Below are 19734 nucleotides of genomic sequence, written 5' to 3' on the forward strand. Positions count from 1 at the left end.
CTTTAAAATACAGTATCTGACATTCAGATCTGTTACATTCATCATGTTTGACATAGAGGCAACATATACTGTAGATGCCTTCCTCAAACTCTCAGGTGCTTAATCAGAAAATACTTTTATTCAGTTAATTGGAGTTTAGATTAATATTTGGCAAACATTTGGAAGTTTATTGAATCAGTGTGGGAGAGTGGAAAAAGAAAAAAGACTGATGGAAGAAGCTGATCCCTTGTTGAGCAATTATTTATTTGTATTTATGCATTTATTTATTTCTTGGTGGGTTGGTTTTTTAGTATTAAAATAAGGTCAGCATCCTTGGTCCATCTTAATTGTTCACCATGGTCTTCAATGAGCAAAGAGAAAAAGGAAGAAAAACATCTAATTAATTCATCACATGCAAACCTCTCTAATATTCTTTTGGTCATTTCCAAAGCTCAAGGATTTGTTAACCAGAATGACTTTAGCCAGAAGGTAAAGAATTGTATTAGTATAACTAAACTTCAATATTCGATGCATGCATATTATGCATTAAATCGTACACAGTGTTGTGAACACATTATTTCTGTTAATGCATCATGGTGTACCTTGTCGATCCAATCATTGAAAGAGGACACACGGGTAAAGACAGTAGGCTTCTTCTGAGTGTTACAGCCCAAACCAGAAACGAAGCTGGCAATACCGTGCACCTCCCAGATGCCGTCAGAGTTCTTACAGTTCAGAGGACCGCCAGAGTCACCCTGCAGGATGACGATTAAAAAAATAAAATAAAAAAATAATTAGTAAATAAAAATATTTACTAATTGTCATATATTGCCCTCACACACAAAAACATTGAGCATTCTTTATCATACAAAAATGAGTCCTGGTATTTGAATTTGTTTGGCTTTTTTCCACAAGAGCTTTTTAGTGATTCTTTTTGCAGTACTCTTCTTGCTGACAAATTCCAGTGCACTGCAACATTCGCTCCCTAAAAAGTCCCACAATGCACCGTGAAAACCAGGGAGCATCAATGCTCACTATGTTCCCTAAACAGAAGTTTAGAAGCCAGCTAGATGTTTAGGGTCATCAAATCAGAAACACTTACTGGTCCCTAGATCCAGGCTGATGAAAGGGGTGACCGGGCTTTTGCCTTAGCCGGCCCTAAATAGTCTAAATAGTAATAGCCTACCGCTTTCTATCAGAATCATTTTGACAAAATCACCTTTTAAAGCAAAACTAAAAACCTATCTCTTTGAGAAGGCATATGGGGCTAGTCTAAGCATCAATTATGTTTTTGTGTTGTCTTTTACTGTCATACATATTCTAGTTTTTTTAAATTGATATTGTTCAGCACAATGGTCAACTACTGTTTTTTTTATTGTGCTTTATAAATTCTGTAAATTGAGATTGAGAAGTGTGAAACATAAATCACGTGAGCCACATAAGGTCAAGTGTTTTGTCACACAAGGTTTTCTTTTTTTTTTAAATACAAACCATTATTTAATTACAGGTGCTGGTCATATAATTAGAATATCATCAAAAAGTTCATTTTTTTATTATAAATTATTTTTAAAAATGAAACTTTCATATATACTAGATTCCCTACATGTAAAGTAAAACATTTCAAAAGTTTTTTTTTTTAATTTTGATGATTAGAGCGTACAGCTCATGAAAGTCCAAAATCCAGGATTTCAAAATATTAGAATATTTCCTAAGATCAATCAAAAAATGGATTTGCAAAACAGAAAAGTTCAAGTTCTTTAAAGTATGTTCTTTTGTGCACTCAATACTTGATCGGCAGGACATATTACAGCAAATGACTTGCTCCTAGCACAAATTACAGCATCAGTGAAGTGTGGCATGGAAGTGATCAGCCTGTGGCACTGCTGAGGCACTATTGAGCCTTCAGATCATCTGTATATTGTTGGATTGACTGTTTCTCATCTTTCTCTTGAAAATATCCCATAGATTCAGGTCAGGCATATTGGCTGGCCAATAAAGCACAGTAATATCATGCTCAGCAAACCACTTGGAAGTGGTTTTTGCACTGTGGGCAGGTGCTAAAGTCCTGCTGGAAAAGGAAATCAGCATCTCCATAAAGCTTGTCAGCAGATGGAAGCATAAAGTGCTCCAAAATCTCCTGGAAGATGGCTGCATTGACTTTGCACTTGATAAAACACAATGGACCAACACCAGCAGACGTCACGGCCCCCCCAAATCATTATTGACTTCAGAAACTTCACACTAGACTTCAAGCAGCTTGGATTCTGTGCCTCTCCAGTCTTCCTTCAGACTCTGGGACCATGATTTCAACATGAAATGCAAAATTTACTTTTATCTGAAAAGAGGACTTTCGACCACTGTTCACTGTCCAGTTCTTTTTCTCCTTAGCCCAGGTAAGATGCTTCTGACATTGTCTCTGGTTCAGAAGTGGCTTGGTAGTCCTTTTCCTGAAGATGTCTGAGTGTGGTGACTCTTGATGCGCTGACTCCGGCTTCATTCTACTCATTGTGAAGCTCTCCCAAGTGTTTGAATTGGCTTTACTTGACAGTATTCTCAAGCTTGCGGTCATCCCTGTTGCTTGTGCACCTTTGCCTACCCAATTTCTTCCTTCCAGTCAACTTTGCATTTAATATGCTTTGATATACACTCCGTAAACAGCCACCCCATTCAGTAATGACCTTCTGTGACTTACTCTCTTTGTGGAGGGTGTCAATGATTGTCTCCTGGACCATTGCCAAGTCAGCAGTCTTCCCCATTAGTGTGGTTTCAAAGAACAAAAGATACCCGGAATTTATACTGTAGGGATGGTCATTTAATGAAACTCAAATGTAAATATTCTAATATTTTGAGATACTGGATTTTGGACTTTCATGAGCTGTACGCTCTAATCAACAAATTAAAAAAAAAAAACTTTTGAAATGTTTTACTTTACATGTAGGGAATCTAGAATATATGAAAGTTTCATTTTTTTTAAATAATTTACAATAAAAAAAATGAACTTTTTCACGATATTCTAATTATATGACCAGCACCTGTATATTCAGCATAAACCTACCTCGCTCAACAGATATTGAAAATAATCTTGCTAACATTTATAGTTTATTTACAGCTGAAATGTTGCAGGTATATGTAATAAGCAAAGTAACTATCATAATGTACTTTAAAAAATAATGTCAGAAAGATATCAGTTCTGCTGTTGTTCATAAATTCCAGTAGTGATGTTGTATAATGAGGGCGTTGTCATGTTGCTGGAAATCATCATCACTTTACTGTCCTTCCCAGTGCCCAAAGTCATGTACACGATATACTGATTCACAGCCTAGGAAGCTAGGGAGCTGATTGAGACGCACCCATTGTTCCGCCAGTAGCCTAGGTGGCGGCAAGTGACTTCTGTCTATAAGAGTGAGTCATTGAATCATTCATTCAACTGATTTGTTCAAGACACTAAATCATTCAGCAACAAAACAGCATGTGGTTGCTTGTGTGGCTTAGTTTGGGATTATATTCATTGACGGAGCCAAAACAGAAAAGTGGCAAAATTGCGTCTAAAATGTAAGTTATTCAATATTAATTGTTTGTTTACTGCACTGCTGTATAAAAGCAAATTTGGAACAACAGCACTCGATCTTGCTCGAGTGTTATTGCTTAAATGAGTTACAGTAAGTTACTCTGTAAACTTCAGCTAATATGTCTCACAAATGAAGTGGCACAAGATAATTTATCAATGAACACAGACAGAATAAGTTTACTCACATTGCAGCCAGCAACAATGCCGTCTCCACCAGCACAGACCATAGATTCCTTGACGGTGGAACCCCACCAGTCAGACCTGGAGCAGGTAGCGTGATCCACAGCGGGCATCAGTGCTTGCTGCAGTCTTTCGGGAAGAGGGCCTCCAGCTGGGACACAACCAAAGTATGTTGGTTTATACAATATTCTGTACAGATTACCTCAGACAAACACTAACATGGCAAGGATTTGTTTTTGTTTTTCCCCAGGGTCAGATTTTTTTTATACACTAGGAATATTCAAACTATATTCAAACAATATTTAGTTATTATTACATGCATGTATGTCAGGTCTTGTGTGCACAAGCACTTACTGGAGAGTCTTCCCCAGCCTGTAATATAGCAGGGGTAGTTGTTTAGGAGGACGGAGCCAGCAGGAGGAATGCAGCCCAACTGAACAGTATCACTCAGTGTCACAGGCTCGGACAACTTGATCAGGGCAATGTCGTTTCTGAATGAGCACAATCACCAGAGAGAGCCGTTGTTTACGCTCACTGTGTTGATGTCCACAGTCAGTGTCACAAAATAAACCCGTCAGGGTGATCAGGAATGGGATGTGAAGCAATATTATGACTTGCTGACTGTACTGTATAATAAAAAACTGATCTGAGTTATTATATAATAAAGTGATTTTTTAATCCACTTTATTTATTAATGCAGAAGTAAGCTATTTTCTCTTAATTTGTGAGATTTCTGATTCATTGGCCACTAGGGAAATAACTAGAAGAATAACAAAGTGCAGTAAACTGAACATTATTCACTCAGTAAACCAATGATTATGATCATAAATGAAAATAATATAAAAACAGTTGGCAAAATCAAGCAACATAAATTAAAATAAAGTGGATAGAATTATTTTATTATGAAAATTGGTTGCTATTTTATAACTTAGTAGTGGTCATTATACAAAAATACTTAAAGCTGCTGTCCGTAACTTTTTTTTTTTGGTTAAAAATGATGCAAAATCAAATTTAGAGCAAGTACATAACCAGCCAGTCTCCTTACCTTAGCCCAATTGACAACGGTAAGCTTGAAATAATGTTTTCTAATTCAAATGGTACTGTTAGGTTTCTGCGGGAAATTCGGGGATGCCGCCGTTCGTCTTTGCATCATTACGTCACGTCTGTTTACATAAAGAAGGAGTCCCAGCTAGTAGGCTATATCATGTGAGGATGCTGCAGATGATCATTTATAGCCTTTGCTCACAGCAGCTGGAATCATTAAACTTACATTTTGATGGTGGATTGACTACAATCTGTGATTCCGAAGTACCTGTACAGTATCCACTGGTGCACTGACTGACAGCTACACATTCTCCTTAAAACATTAGATTCATTAGAGGAGCTGTGCCAATGCACAACCCACATAAAGATGATAATTCTGCGAATAACTGCAATTACAGGTTTTCGAACAGAGATGGCGACAAAGAAGCAAAACTTACGGACTGCAGCTTTAACCGCAGAATGCTCTAATAATGACCTAATTAAGTATTTCAGAGAGTTTAAAATCTGTAAATTCGATCAAGGTATTGTCAAGATTTACCTTTCTATTGCTTAAAATGAAATATGACACACGTAAAGACCTACAAAGTATAATACTTACCCAAGAGCCACAAACAAGGAGCTCCATTTCTCATGTACAATGATCTTCTGAGCACTGATGGTCGTTGAGCCGTCCTCATTTACGGACAGGTCATGCTTACCAACTTGCACCCTGTAGTTGCGCCCAGAGCTACAGGAGAGAAAATGAATGATGGTTAAAATCCAGTTGAAAGCTACTGAATTTCTCATGTTCACAACATTTAACACATTTGAAAAGGATTTTTTAAGCTTTTTAATTGAATTCAGCACTGACCAGAGATTAATATATTAGATGAACACTGGATTGGACTCTTATACCTGATGCAGTGAGCGGCAGTCATCACCCAGTTTTCGGCAATGATAGATCCTCCACAAGTGTGATACCATGAGCTACCGCTCTGATACTGCAGAGAGACCTAATCATGGGAAACATAAAAAGTAAGCATGGTGCCATCAAACATACAAATATAATTTAGATACTGCTCAAACAGTAGACCATTGTACATCAGTTAGATAAATGCATGAACTGATGAAATGTAAGCCTTGAACTATGTAAATTGCTTTGGATAAAAGTTTCTGCCAAATGTATAAAGGTAATGAGAGGGAACAGATGGAAAGTGTGGAAAGTAAAACTGAGGCAGAAAGGGTGGCTATTTGTGAGACAGAGGTAGTAATGAGAGAGAATGAGAAATGAAAGCAGTCAAAATGGTGCTACATACCTGCCAGGGCCAGCTGTGGGCTCTGGCTTCCTCTCCATTGACCACACGAGAGATGAGAGGCTCAATGGGTGGTTTTCCACACCCAAAGGCTGTAGTAGAAATTCAGAATAAAACCTTTACATCAACTGTTCAGGTAATTAACGATATCTGTAATCATTATGTTGCAAGCTACTAAGTCTAAGTCTCCTAAACACTTCTGTTCAGGTTTACAGACTTCTTACCGCTAGCGATGAGCACTGATGCTAGGATGAGGGCAAACATGTTGACTCCGTCCGCTGCCAAAATACTGGCATTGCCCACTTTTAAACCCTCTTTATTAGTGATGTCACATTGACCACAACTTATGAAATAGGTGCTGCATGAAGCGTTACACCTGTTTTGCCTGGAAAAACATATCAGCTTCTGAACAGATGCTTTCCTTGAATCCATTCACATGGCCTTCATGCATAAACCTCTGTCTTGACTCAGTTCATTTAAACTAATTTATATATATTAATATACAGTCTTTGACAATTTAGCATTCATATTAGAAAGAGAGTATCATTTGTAGAGAAATATACAGTTTATATTTCCTGTGATATTTGAGCAACTTGTCAAGACAGTGGGTGTGAGAAGAAGTCTCTTATGCTCAACAAGCTGCATTTATTTGATTATAAGGTAAAAAAAAAAAAAAAAAAAAAAAGTAATATTGTGAAGTATTATTACAATTTCTATTTCATAAATTTAAAAATGTCATTTATGCCTGTGGTTGCAAAGCTGAATTTTCATCAGTTATTACTCCAGTCTTCAGTGTCACACGATCCTTCAGAAATCATTCTAATATGCTGATTTGGTGCCTAAGAAACATTTCTTATTATTATCAATGTTGAAAACAGCTGTGCTGCTTAATATTTTTGTGGAAACCTTGATACATTTTTTCAGGACTCTGATGAATAGGAAGTTCAAAAAAAGCAGCATTTGTATGAAATATAATTTTTTTGTAACATTATTAATGTCTTTACTGTCACTTATAATCAAAGTATTGCATTCTTGCAAAATAAAACTCTTAATTTCTTTAAAAACTTACTGAACCCAATTTTTTAACTAATGTAAATCATTTTTTACATTTATAAATAAATAAGTAGTAACATTTTTCCCCTCTTATTCACTGTGAACAAAGTTACTGCAGGTAAAACCTGTGGTCAAGTTTGAATGAGGTCAGCACAGCAGATGGTAAGTTCTCAGGGAAACGAGGTTAGCAGCAGGACTGACCTATGCCCGTATTCTTTGCTTTTTTGGGCTAGAAATTCAGTATAGGATATAGCACCTTTGAACCCACCTCAGATTTTATATGCTGTGTACTTTGTATGACAAAAGTAAAAGTAAGATGGTTTGATGGTTCATCTTTCATTTGTCAGACTGAAAGTAATCATATCATAAATACATTTAAGTCAATAACACTCAATTGAATCATAAAATTTAAAATGAGCACATCTCTTACCCTTAAATATTTTAATAAAAAACACATTTATCTCTTATGTGCTGTTTGTTTAGTGTCAGCAGGTAAACACAGGACACAGAGGTAAGTGCAGGTAATATGGCAGGTTTATTGTAAACAGCAAGAGATCAACACAAACTAAGTGGAATCCAGGTAAGCAAACGTATTGATGGAAAGTCTTTGATAATGTCTTATCTGTATACTGAAGTCTTTCTCTATTCCAGGGCATGGAGCAGAGCTGAAGACGATCGCAAGCGAAGGCAAGGGTAATCCAAGGATCAGGTGAGTATCGACCAGGTAAGGTTGAGACCCAACAGTGAGTGAAGGGGAAAAGTGCTGCTTTATAGTGCTGGTGAGTGATTGATGACAGGTGTGAGTGATTAGAAGTTGGGTGATTGGGATCTGATGATTGTGGTGGGTGGAGACGGTGGTGGCTGTGTAGATTCCCTGACATTTAGGGTGTACACTCAGGATATTTGGTGTCTCCCCAGACAGTAAAATGTGATTTTGTAACATAATGGTGTAATTCTTTTTAAACAAGCATAATATCACTCACTTTATTAATGAATTAATTTTATCTTTCTTAATTTATTTTCCTCAATTTATAATGAAAATATATAAAATAACATTTTATGTAAAATTCATTTTAATGAAGATCTACATTTCTCAGTTTCATTCATGGTGATAACATGAAAAATGTGCCATGATTTAGTGGAAGATTGCTGCCATCTACTGAAAAACAAACACTTTTAAAAATTAGTATAGCATGAAATATCAACCACAAGATGGCTGTAGAGGATTACTCAATTGCTCATTTGCCATTTCCACGTTTTTCATTAGATGTTTAGACATTCTAAAATCAATTATTATAATATTATAATAATAATAATAAAATTAAAAAAAATCTGCATGTGTGTATTGTTTTTTTGTTTTTGTTTTTTTGTTCTACTATGGTAGTCAATGGGGGGTGAGATCTGCTTGGTTACAAACATTCTTCCAAATATCTTTTTTGTGTTCAGCAGAACAAAGACATTTATACAGGTTTGGAACAACTTGAGGGGGAGTAAATGATGACCGAATTTTCGTTTTTGGGTGAACTATCCCTTTAAGCAAAGCATTTTAGTCTCTAAACACATTACCATTGACAAGTTTTTTTTACGTTTAGATGTAGATCAATTTAAATTATGCAAATACAGCTGATTTCAGCTGAACATTTAATATGAATATACAAAGACTGACAGTTGATCTATTGAGCAAAGTAGTTGCAGAATGTTCATGTGTTGGATTCCTTCAGCGAATCAAGGGGAAACCCCCTTCTCCAAGCCAAAGATGCCAACAAAAAGGGAATCCTCATTTAAAGACACAAACGACAGAAGCAGGTATAACTTACCTCCAGATTCTAGCTGAACTGGTGCATTGATATAAAGTCCAATAACCCCGCCTAAGAAGTGATAGAAGGGTTAAATTAATGATTGATGGTTCATTCAGATCAGGTCTTATGATGTGCATATTGCTAGAAACTTTGGATTTCATTATTTCACTCTCTTAAAACTCATTCTTTCCTCACTTCCTTTCTTTCTGCAACTTGTGTGAATGTGTGTGTGCATGTTTGTGTTAGATTTTAGTTTATGTGTTAGAATAATCAATAAAGTCTCATTTATTTTTATAAAGAGAAGTGTCTTGAATTTAATGTCTTAAACTGCCGATCTATGTTACCTTGCTAATAAATAGTGTTTTCACTATAGTTGGATATTCATATCCGCTACAGAGCTGATAGTTACCCAGATAGCATGGTGACATTGATACAATGTTGAGTTTTGATCCAAACCATAATTTTGGTTGAGATTGACATTTCAATGTTTAATGTATGTTGGATCAACATTGAAATTTTGATGAAAGCCGACAGCACACATGGGTGGAGACAGTGACATTGAACTAACAGTGATTTGTAGTTGATGACCACAAGATCATGCAGGTATCTCTGCAGGATTCTAGTGGGTGTTTCCCAATCAGTCGAGTGTTTTCAAACCACAATGGGCTTTTACCCGATTTGCTCTAATCCACTGGGGGCTTGGTTTGGGGCGGGCCTTCATGATTTTAGCAAGTCTGTTGAAAAATGGTTGAAAAACATCCACTGTAGTTTGAAATTGGCCACTGATTGGTAAACGCCCGATTTGGTTTTGCATGTGCACGTCTGAGTAGTCTAATCAATTCCTCCTCATTAGAGAGAAAACACAGAAGCATCTTATACAGTAGTGTTTGTTAAACCACCTGACTTCTCTGGGTTTCAAACAAAGGTCCATCTTTCTTATTATTGTTCTTTTGTTTGTTTGTTTTTTGTGCTTGCTATTTGCATTTCATTTATTGTTACTGAATCTAATAAGATTATGATGACATTTCAGTTCAATCAACGTCATATTAACATTGATCAAACAATATTACTAATGATTATTTTTGTTCATTTCAATATTGATTCAACAGCAGTGATGTAGAATCAACATCATAGTGTAACGTTGATTCAACAATATTACCATTGATTGTTTTTGTAAATTTCAATGTTGCCTCAACATCAGTGATGTAGAATCAGTCATAGTGTAATGTTGATTCAACTATATTACCATTGATAATTTTTTGTTAATTTCAATATTGATTCAATATCAGTGATGTAGAATCAATCATAGTTGTAATGTTGATTCAAAAGCATTTCTGTTGATTTTTTTGTTCACCATTGTTTCAACATTAAATGCGGGTGCAAACGTGATATTGAACCAACATCACTTCATAATGTTGGTTCAATTATATTATTATTGATTTATTGTTGAAATCTCAACATTGTTTCAACATTAACTGAGGGTGCAAAAATGATGTTGAAAAAATATCACTTCGTAATGTTGAATCAATAATATTACCATTGATTTGTGGTTGAAATCTCAGCATTGCTTCAACATTAACTGAGGGTGCAAGAGCGATACTAAACAACATCACTTTGTAACGTTAATTCAATGCAATTAACGTTGACGCATCAACACTGACTCAACATTGTTTCAGTGATTACATGCTATCTGGGTACGGCCCGTTCAAATGAACGCTGAATAATTAAATTGCTCGGTCGTAAAATAAGTGACTCTTTTAAAATTCCCTATAAATTAATTAATAATTCCCTTTGAGCTAAATTGACCTGTGTATCTTTACATTGTGGATTTTCAACTTACTAGTGTTGCCAACTGCTTTCAATTGAAAGTAGCTAAAACTGGTAGCTAAATGTCACTAGATGACATCATAATGGCAAATTCATTGATCTATAATAAATATGGATATAGATCAGTGGGAAAAATAAGAATCTATATAAGGTTTGTCCAAGAAGTTGTTAGATTTGTCCCTAAACTTTTGAAAAAAGTCTCAAAAGGGATGGGGAATTCACTAAATCTAGTGACAAAATCCCTAAATTGGCAACACTCATCCTGCAGATTTCAGCTCCAAACCCCAATCAAACACACCTGAACCAGCTAATCAAGTTGTTCAGGGTTGCTTGACAATTACAGACAGGTGTGTTGGAGCAGGGTTGGAACTGAAGTCTGCAGGACGGTAGCTCTCCAGGAGCAGGGTTGGACACCCCTGCTCTATACTATATAGAGTATATATAATTTGTTAAAATTAATTTAATTATTTTTTTTTAAACTAAATTCATGATTACATAGGCTATAATTTTCATTTCATTTATTGGCCCCCTTGACACATTTTGAAGTGGGCCCCCAGTTTAGAATCATGGTCTATTATATGGGGGACTAAATGTAATGTAAGTTGAGGAATCAGCCACTGAAAAAAAAAAAAAAAAAAAAAAAAAACATTGATGGAGAACTAATCTGATTATTTTGTTTTGTTTTTATCCCTATCAATGTCTATGGTGGTTACAGCTCTGTGTGTATGTTATTTATTATGACATAAATAATATCCATAAACATAAATGAGTTTGTGTTCTCCTTTAAAATGTAATACAATATTTAAATCATTTGTACTGAAGACTGCAGTTTAGAGCAGCTATTAAATGTTTCCTTTATGGTTTACCAAGAACGAGTCAGGCCTGCTGGCTGAACATCTGATTCATATGGCACACTTAACTGGAAACACTTCAGGAGTTTCGAAGTCGTCATCTGGTTGGTTGAATTCTACAGAATGTCCGGGAGACGTGTGTGTCGCGTTCTTTAATGGTCCGCCTGGAAACAAATGCCGTGACGCCAAACCAACTCGTGGAAGAAGAACACCGTCATGTTAACAAGTGTGTTACTGAGCGCTTACCAGGATTAACTAAACGCTGGATTTTCAAAAGTATGTGAAGTTTGTGGCTCCGATGTTGCAGTAAACTTGCACAACGTTCTTAAATGAATAATTTATTAGATGCATGCCAGTCTGTTATTGTAGGGACATCGACTTTACATTTCACTACCCTAAACATGAGGCGGAACAAAGCGAACTGTGACTGGTTGCATTACATGTCAGTCAAACGTCCTCTTGGGCAGTCCTTGGCCAATGAAAGCTGCGATAGAGTCCAGACCTTCTGGCGTCAGTCTGAAGGTCTGGCTACTAGGAGCTATCAGGAGTCCTCATGGAGCCATTAGGAGTACGAAAAACTCCAGAGAGAGAAAAGCTTCACCCTCAGAAAATCACTCATTTAGATATAGAAGCAAAGGGTTTCCCAATTTGAATTTTTATGCCTTGTAGAAAACCAGGAATGAGAAAATAATTATAAAGATTTATTTTTACACCTCACGTCACAAAACAGCCAACAGGCAATCATTGTTCCTCATACTCTTCTAGCAAAAGCATTCATGCACACATTTCACTTTTTGAATTTCAGAATTTCAGTAAGTTAAACCAGGTATACAGAAGCATTCATATAATCACATTAAATAGAGTGCAACACTCTCAAAAACTTAACTTGTCTGTTTTCTTTAACAGCCGCAATTCTACATTTTACCACTGGCAATCACTTAACATTATCTTTAAATTATCTTTTAGAATTCAGCAATGAAAAATACACATTTTTATTTAAACCCACAGATCTCTGATCATCCATGTGCTGTTTTCACATGATATTGTTGCATGTCAGCAGGTCATGATTATCATCCCTTCCTCCTACACTTGAGTGGAAAGTGATCATAGATAGCCTCACCTCTTTTGGCCAAATGATCTATTGTTCTCTAATACCCTCTTTCCACTAGTATGAACCAGGTGCTAGTTCAGAGCTATTGCCAGTTCAGAGTTAGTTCAACTGACGAGCCTTCTAAGAACCGGTTTGCCAGAGCCAGCACAGTCTCATCTTTCACAGCAACGCTAGCCCGGCAGCACCAAACACACCAAGCTTGTTTGAGATGCATCGGCTTCTTGCAGACTGATCGGCGCATCGATGCATCTTCAATGCATCTTGATGCACCTTAAACAAGCCTTCCATCAACAATGGCGGACGTTGTGTTACTATTGATGCTCATGGCTTTGTGAACCTACATCGGCATCCAAACACGTTGAAACAAACACCGTGGATTTTTTTTCTTTCAAAAGAAAAAAAACTGATGGAAAAAGTTGATCCCTTGTTGAGCAATTATTTATTTGTATTTATGCATTTATTTATTTCTTGGTGGGTTGGTTTTTTCAGTATTAAAATAAGGTCAGCATCCTTGGTCCATCTTAATTGTTCATCATGGTCTTCAATGAGCAAAGAGAAAAAGGAAGAAAAACATCTAATTAATTCATCACATGCAAATCTCTCTAATATTATTTGGGTCATTTCCAAAGCTCAGGGATTTGTTAACCAGAATGGCTTTAGACAGAATTTAAAGAATTGTATTAGTATAACTAAACTTCAATATTCAATGCATGCATATTATGCATTAAATTGTACACAGTGTTGTGAATACATTATTTCTGTTAATGCATCATGGTGTACCTTGTCGATCCAATCATTGAAAGTGGACACACGGGTGAAAACAGCAGGCTTATTCTCAATGTTACAGCCCAAATCAGAAACGAAGCTGGCAATACCGTGCACCTCCCAGATGCCTTCAAAGTTCTGACAGTTCAGAGGACCACCAAAGTCACCCTGCAGGATGTTAACAAAAAAAAAGCAATTTATTTACTAATTGTCATATTGTCCTCACACACAAAAAAATTGAGCATTCTTAATAATACAAAAATAAGTATTTTCCATGAGAGCTTTTTAGTGACTATTACTGCAGTACTGTTCTTACTGTGGGAGCGTCTCAATCAGCTCCCTATTTCAGTAGTCAGGGCACTGATCAGGGAGTCTGACATTTTATGGGCTGTCTCAATCACAAAGACCTTCCAGTGCACTGAAACATTCGCTCTCACAATGCACCGTTAAAAAAACAGGGAGCATCAATGCTCACTATGTTCCCTAAACAGAAGTTCAGAAGCCAGCTAGATGTTTAGGGTCATCAAATCAGAAACTCTTACTGGTCCCTAGATCCAGGCTGACAAAAAGGGGTGACCGGGCTTTTTTGCCATAGTCAGCCCTAAATTATGGTATAGCCTACCGCTTTCTATCAGAATAATTTCGACCAAATAATTTTTTAAAGCAAAACTATAAGTACTCACTACACATAATGTCACTCGATAGATGGTTTTAAAATACAAACCATTATTTTAACATTTATAATTTATTTATGGCTGAAATGTTGCAGGTATATGTAACACGCAAAATAATAATCATAATGTAGGCTAATTTAAAGAAAAAAACATCAAAAAATAATGGCAGAAAGATATCAGTTCTGCTGTTGTTCATAAATTCCAGCAGTGATATTGTACAATGAGGGCGTTGTCATGTCGCCGGAAATTATCAGTCAACAGTAGTGTGTAGTGACTTTGGCCAGGGTCCTTGCTCTCCTTCCCAGTGCCGAATTCATGTACACTATATACTGATTCATGACCTAGGAAGCTATTGAGCTGATTGAGACGCACCCATTAATCCGCCATAGCTAGGTGGCGGCAAGTGACTTCTGTCTAAGAGTGAGTCACTGAATCATTCATTCAACTGATTTGTTCAAAAAACAACAGAGCCAAAATAGAAAAGTGACAACATTGCATCTAAAGTGTAAGTTACTCAATATTAATTGTTTGTTTACCTCACTGCTGTATAAAAGCAAATTTAGAGCGACGGCACTCAATCTTGCTCAAGTGATATTGCTTAAATGAGTGACACAAGATAATTTATAAATGAACACAGACAGAATAACTTTACTCACACTGCAGCCAGCAACAATGCCGTCTCCACCAGCACACACCATAGATAAATTGACGTTGGCACCCCAAAAGTAACTCCTAATGCATGTTTCATAACCCACAAGAGCAACTTTGCTTGCTGCAGTTTTTCGGGATAAGGGCCTTCAGCTGGGACACAACCAAAGTATGTTGGTTTATACAATGTTCTGTTTAGATTACCTCAGATAAACACTGAAACATGGCAAGGATTTGTTTTACAGGATCAGGTTTGTTTGATACACTAGGAATATTCAAACCATATTCAAACAATATTAACTTATTATTACATGCATGTATGTCAGGTCTTGTGTGCACAAGCACTTACTGGACAGTCTTCCCCAGCCTGTAACAAAGCAGGGGTATCTGTGTGGGAGGGCGGAGCCAGCAGGAGGAATGCAGCCCAACTGAACAGTATCACTCAGTGTCACAGGCTCGGACAACTTGATCAGGGCAATGTCGTTTCTGAATGAGCACAATCACCAGAGAGAGCCGTTGTTTACACTCACTGTGTTGATGTCCACAGTCAGTGTCACAAAATAAATAAACCCGACAGAGTGATCAGGACCAGGATGTGAAGCCATATTATGACTAGCTGACTGTACTGTACAATCAAAAACATAATAATTATATATTTTTTATTATATAATAAAGAGACTTTTTAATCCACTTTATCCACACAGAAGATATTTTCTCTTAATGTGTGAGATTTTTGATTCATTGGCCACTAAATAACTAGAAGAATAACAAAGTGCGGTAAACTGTAAATTATTCGCTAAACAAACCAATGTTTTTATTATTATGATTATAAATGAAAATAATCTAAAACAGTTGGCAATATCAAGCAACATAAATTAAAAATAAAATTGGATAGAATTATTTTATCATGAAAATTGGTTGCTTGTCATTTTAAAACTAATTAATCATTGTCTGATATGCTGTTAGATTTATCAATAAAATATTTCTTCAGTTGAAACTATAATGAAACTATAATGACACAGCACTTTGTTGTACAAATCGTATCAGAAGACTAATTGAGTTTTATTTGTTTTATTGTAGAACCATGTTTATCCACGTTTATCCAGCTGAGGCATATCACACACACCCATCACGCACACTGAGCACCGCAGCACATGAAGCTACAGGCCTCACTATTAATATCACATTACATTAAGCCTCTCAGGACCAGGGGCCATATTCACAAAACATTTTCTTACCAGTAAGAGTTCTCCTAAATGGCAGTAAAAGTTCTTAGTTAAGAGTTTTCTCTTAAAACCTATTCACAAACCTGCTGAGACCAACTTTTACTAAGGAAAGAGAGAAGTCTTAAGCTAGGAGTAAGAACGGGGTTAACCTCGTTGCTATGGATGATATCAACATGCTTACTAACTCTGCCCACAGTGATTGGCTGATAGGGGAGGGGTCTCTGTCAATGATTTAATCATAGAAATATTGTAGAATGAGGTACCATGTTGCCATATTTAAATAAAGATTTTAAAATACAAATGTTGCCATATAAAAAAAAAAAAGACTCTTACATGTCTGCATCTCGAGAGATTGCAGAATTCAAGCAACAAATGATGTTTTATAAAAAAAAGTTTGGGAGGAGCATGTTCAAATGGTCTATCTAATCAGCTCAAGAGGAGGTATACAGTGGGTACGGAAAGTATTCAGACCCCGATTAAATTTTTCACTCTTTGTTACATTGCAGCCATTTGCTATAATCATTTAAGTTCATTTTTTTCCTCATTAATGTACACACAGCACCCCATATTGACAGAAAAACACAGAACTGTTGACATGTTTGCAGATTCATTAAAAAAGAAAAACTGAAATATCACATGGTCCTAAGTATTCAGACCCTTTGCTGTGACACTCATATATTTAACTCAGGTGCTGTCCATTTCTTCTGATCATCCTTGAGATGGTTCTACACCTTCATTTGAGTCCAGCTGTGTTTGATTATACTGATTGGACTTGATTAGGAAAGCCACACACCTGTCTATATAAGACCTTACAGCTCACAGTGCATGTCAGAGAAAATGAGAATCATGAGGTCAAAGGAACTGCCTGAAGAGCTCAGAGACAGAATTGTGGCAAGGCACAGATCTGGCCAAGGTTACAAAAAAATTTCTGCTGCACTTAAGGTTCCTAAGAGCACAGTGGCCTCCATAATCCTTAAATGGAAGACATTTGGGACGACCAGAACCCTTCCTAGAGCTGGCCGTCCGGCCAAACTGAGCTATCGGGGGAGAAGAGCCTTGGTGAGAGAGGTAAAGAAGAACCCAAAGATCACTGTGGCTGAGCTCCAGAGATGCAGTCGGGAGATGGGAGAAAGTTGTAGAAAGTCAACCATCACTGCAGCCCTCCACCAGTCGGGGCTTTATGGCAGAGTGGCCCGACGGAAGCCTCTCCTCAGTGCAAGACACATGAAAGCCTGCATGGAGTTTGCTAAAAAACACCTGAAGGACTCCAAGATGGTGAGAAATAAGATTCTCTGGTCTGATGAGACCAAGATAGAACTTTTTGGCCTTAATTCTAAGCGGTATGTGTGGAGAAAACCAGGCACTGCTCATCACCTGTCCAATACAGTCCCAACAGTGAAGCATGGTGGTGGCAGCATCATGCTGTGGGGGTGTTTTTCAGCTGCAGGGACAGGATGACTGGTTGCAATCGAGGGAAAGATGAATGCGGCCAAGTACAGGGATATCCTGGACAGAAACCTTCTCCAGAGTGCTCAGGACCTCAGACTGGGCTGAAGGTTTACCTTCCAACAAGACAGTGACCCTAAGCACACAGCTAAAATAACGAAGGAGTGGCTTCACAACAACTCCGTGACTGTTCTTGAATGGCCCAGCCAGAGCCCTGACTTAAACCCAATTGAGCATCTCTGGAGAGACCTAAAAATGGCTGTCCACCAACGTTTACCATCCAACCTGACAGAACTGGAGAGGATCTGCAAGGAGGAATGGCAGAGGATCCCCAAATCCAGGTGTGAAAAACTTGTTGCATCTTTCCCAAAAAGACTCATGGATGTATTAGATCAAAAGGGTGCTTCTACTAAATACTGAGCAAAGGGTCTGAATACTTAGGACTATGTGATATTTCAGTTTTTCTTTTTTAATAAATCTGCAAAAATGTCAACAATTCTGTGTTTTTCTGTCAATATGGGGTGCTGTGTGTACATTAATGAGGAAAAAAAATTAACTTAAATGATTTTAGTAAATGGCTGCAATATAACAAAGAGTGAAAAATTTAAGGGGGTCCGAATACTTTCCGTACCCACTGTATTTACACAGATAAAAGCCAACTTACCTAGTTACCTCGACAGTTTTCTGCATCCCTCCACTGCCCCGTTCCTCACTTTTTGCTGGGGATACGGGGAGTACTCTGGGTTTGGGCTAAATTCCAAGCTCAGAGCCCTCATTCCCCTTGGACAGCACAACAAATATGCTTATTATATTTTTTTACTCTATTACTAAGTGTGAAAACACCTGCCACAGGTAATCGGACAGTTTCTCCTACTTTTGGCCTTATGATGTTTTGTGAATATGGCCCCAGATATGGATACATACTGACATGTAACCACCTGTTCGAGTTCCAGTGTAATGGCATCACATCTGAGGATCGAAGTTTGAGGATATCTGCACCTGCCTTGCAATAAGTGGACTTTTCTGGAACACTAGGGACCTGCAAAGACTGAGTGTTTCCATTGTAGTTTATGCGCATGTTTTCATATCGCATAAAAAAAAATGATCCTACTCATTTGAGCACATAAGTTTTTTATGTGCATTTTTAGAATTTATGCACATCATGGCGTTTCCATTCAGCGTTTTTTTATGTGTAATAGTAATCAGTGCATACTACAGTTTTCAATACAATGACACAATTTATGTAAAGATCTACAAAGTTTAATACTTACCCTTGAGCCTTACACAAGAAGTTCCATTTCTCATGTACAATGATCTTCTGAGCACTGATGGTTGTTGAGAAGTCCTCTTAAATGTAGAGGTCATGCTTACCAACTTGCACCCTGTAGTTGCGCCCAGAGCTACAGGAGAAAAAATGAATGATGGTTAAAATCCAGTTGAAAGCTACTGAATTCCTCATGTTCACAACATTTAACACATTTAAAAAGGATTTTTAAAGCTATTTAATTGAATTCAGCACTGACCAGAGATTAATAAATTAGATGAACACTGGATTGGACTCTTATACCTGATGCAGTGAGCGGCAGTCATCACCCAGTTTTCGGCAATGATAGATCCTCCACAAGTGTGATACCATGAGCTACCGCTCTGATACTGCAGAGAGATCTAATCATGGGAAACATAAAAAGTAAGCATGGTACTATTTAACATTTAAATATAATTTAGATACTGCTCAAACAGTAGACCATTGTACATCAGTTGGAAAAATGCATGAACTGATGAAATGTAAGCCTTGAACTATGCAAATTGCTTTGGATAAAAGTTTCTGCCAAATGTATAAAGGTAATGAGAGGGAACAGATGGAAAGTGTGGAAAGTAAAACTGAGGCAGAAAGGGGCTATTTGTGAGACAGAGGTAGTAATGAGAGAGAATGAGAAATGAAGGCAGTCAAAATGGTGCTACATACCTGCCAGGGCCAGCTGTGGGCTCTGGCTTCCTCTCCATTGACCACACGAGAGATGAGAGGCTCAGTGGGTGGTTTTCCACACCCAAAGGCTGTAGTAGAAATTCAGAATAAAACCTTTACATCAATTGTTCAGGTAATTAACGATATCTGTAATCATTATGTTGCAAGCTACTAAGTCTAAGTCTCCTAAACACTTCTGTTCAGGTTTACAGATTTCTTACCGCTAGCGATGAGCACTGATGCTAGGATGAGGGCAAACATGTTGACTCCGTCCGCTGCCAAAATACTGGCATTGTCCACTTTTA

At 37.2% G+C, this 19734-nt stretch overlaps 2 protein-coding genes across 4 annotated transcripts; both read right to left on the reverse strand.

Annotated features, from left to right (window-relative positions):
• Positions 1-224: 224 nt before the first annotated feature.
• ela3l (elastase 3 like) lies at positions 225-19733 on the reverse strand. 3 transcript variants are annotated; one of them, XM_051893626.1, is made up of 8 exons: positions 19651-19733; positions 6067-6155; positions 5666-5763; positions 5370-5498; positions 4082-4218; positions 3733-3878; positions 582-734; positions 225-340 (listed from the first exon to the last, which is right to left on the reverse strand). In XM_051893626.1, exons 1-8 carry the CDS (start codon positions 19688-19690, stop codon positions 323-325), a joined length of 810 nt encoding a protein of 269 aa, XP_051749586.1. In that variant the 5' UTR covers positions 19691-19733; the 3' UTR covers positions 225-322. The 3 variants fall into 3 exon arrangements, with proteins under 3 accessions (XP_051749586.1, XP_051749585.1, XP_051749587.1); XM_051893625.1 differs by lacking the exon at positions 19651-19733 and adding an exon at positions 6288-6430; XM_051893627.1 differs by lacking the exons at positions 6067-6155; positions 19651-19733 and adding an exon at positions 19430-19518.
• LOC127512090 (chymotrypsin-like elastase family member 2A) lies at positions 13127-19586 on the reverse strand. The gene is made up of 5 exons (XM_051892691.1): positions 19572-19586; positions 19031-19128; positions 14800-14938; positions 13485-13637; positions 13127-13243 (listed from the first exon to the last, which is right to left on the reverse strand). The coding sequence occupies exons 1-5, from the start codon at positions 19584-19586 to the stop codon at positions 13226-13228; spliced, it is 423 nt and encodes a 140-aa protein (XP_051748651.1). The 3' UTR covers positions 13127-13225.
• Position 19734: the final 1 nt, after the last annotated feature.

This window comes from Ctenopharyngodon idella, chromosome 5, assembly GCF_019924925.1.
Source record: "Ctenopharyngodon idella isolate HZGC_01 chromosome 5, HZGC01, whole genome shotgun sequence".
Taxonomy (NCBI): Eukaryota; Metazoa; Chordata; class Actinopteri; order Cypriniformes; family Xenocyprididae; genus Ctenopharyngodon; species Ctenopharyngodon idella.

Excerpts from the sequence above, each read along its gene's own strand:
- LOC127512090 (XM_051892691.1), bottom strand. Across the intron at positions 14,939-19,030 it reads ACTGCCGCTCACTGCATCAG|GCCCTTATCCCGAAAAACTG; the intron begins GTATAAGAGTCC and ends TCCCAGCTGAAG. Across the intron at positions 13,638-14,799 it reads GCATTGTTGCTGGCTGCAGT|GGTGACTTTGGTGGTCCTCT; the intron begins GTGAGTAAAGTT and ends AACATCCTGCAG.
- ela3l (XM_051893626.1), bottom strand. The coding sequence starts at position 19,690 with ATGTTTGCCCTCATCCTAGCATCAGTGCTCATCGCTAGCG. Across the intron at positions 3,879-4,081 it reads AGGCTGGGGAAGACTCTCCA|CTGGAGGCCCTCTTCCCGAA; the intron begins GTAAGTGCTTGT and ends GTTGTGTCCCAG. Across the intron at positions 735-3,732 it reads GCATTGTTGCTGGCTGCAAT|GGTGACTCTGGCGGTCCTCT; the intron begins GTGAGTAAACTT and ends GTCATCCTGCAG.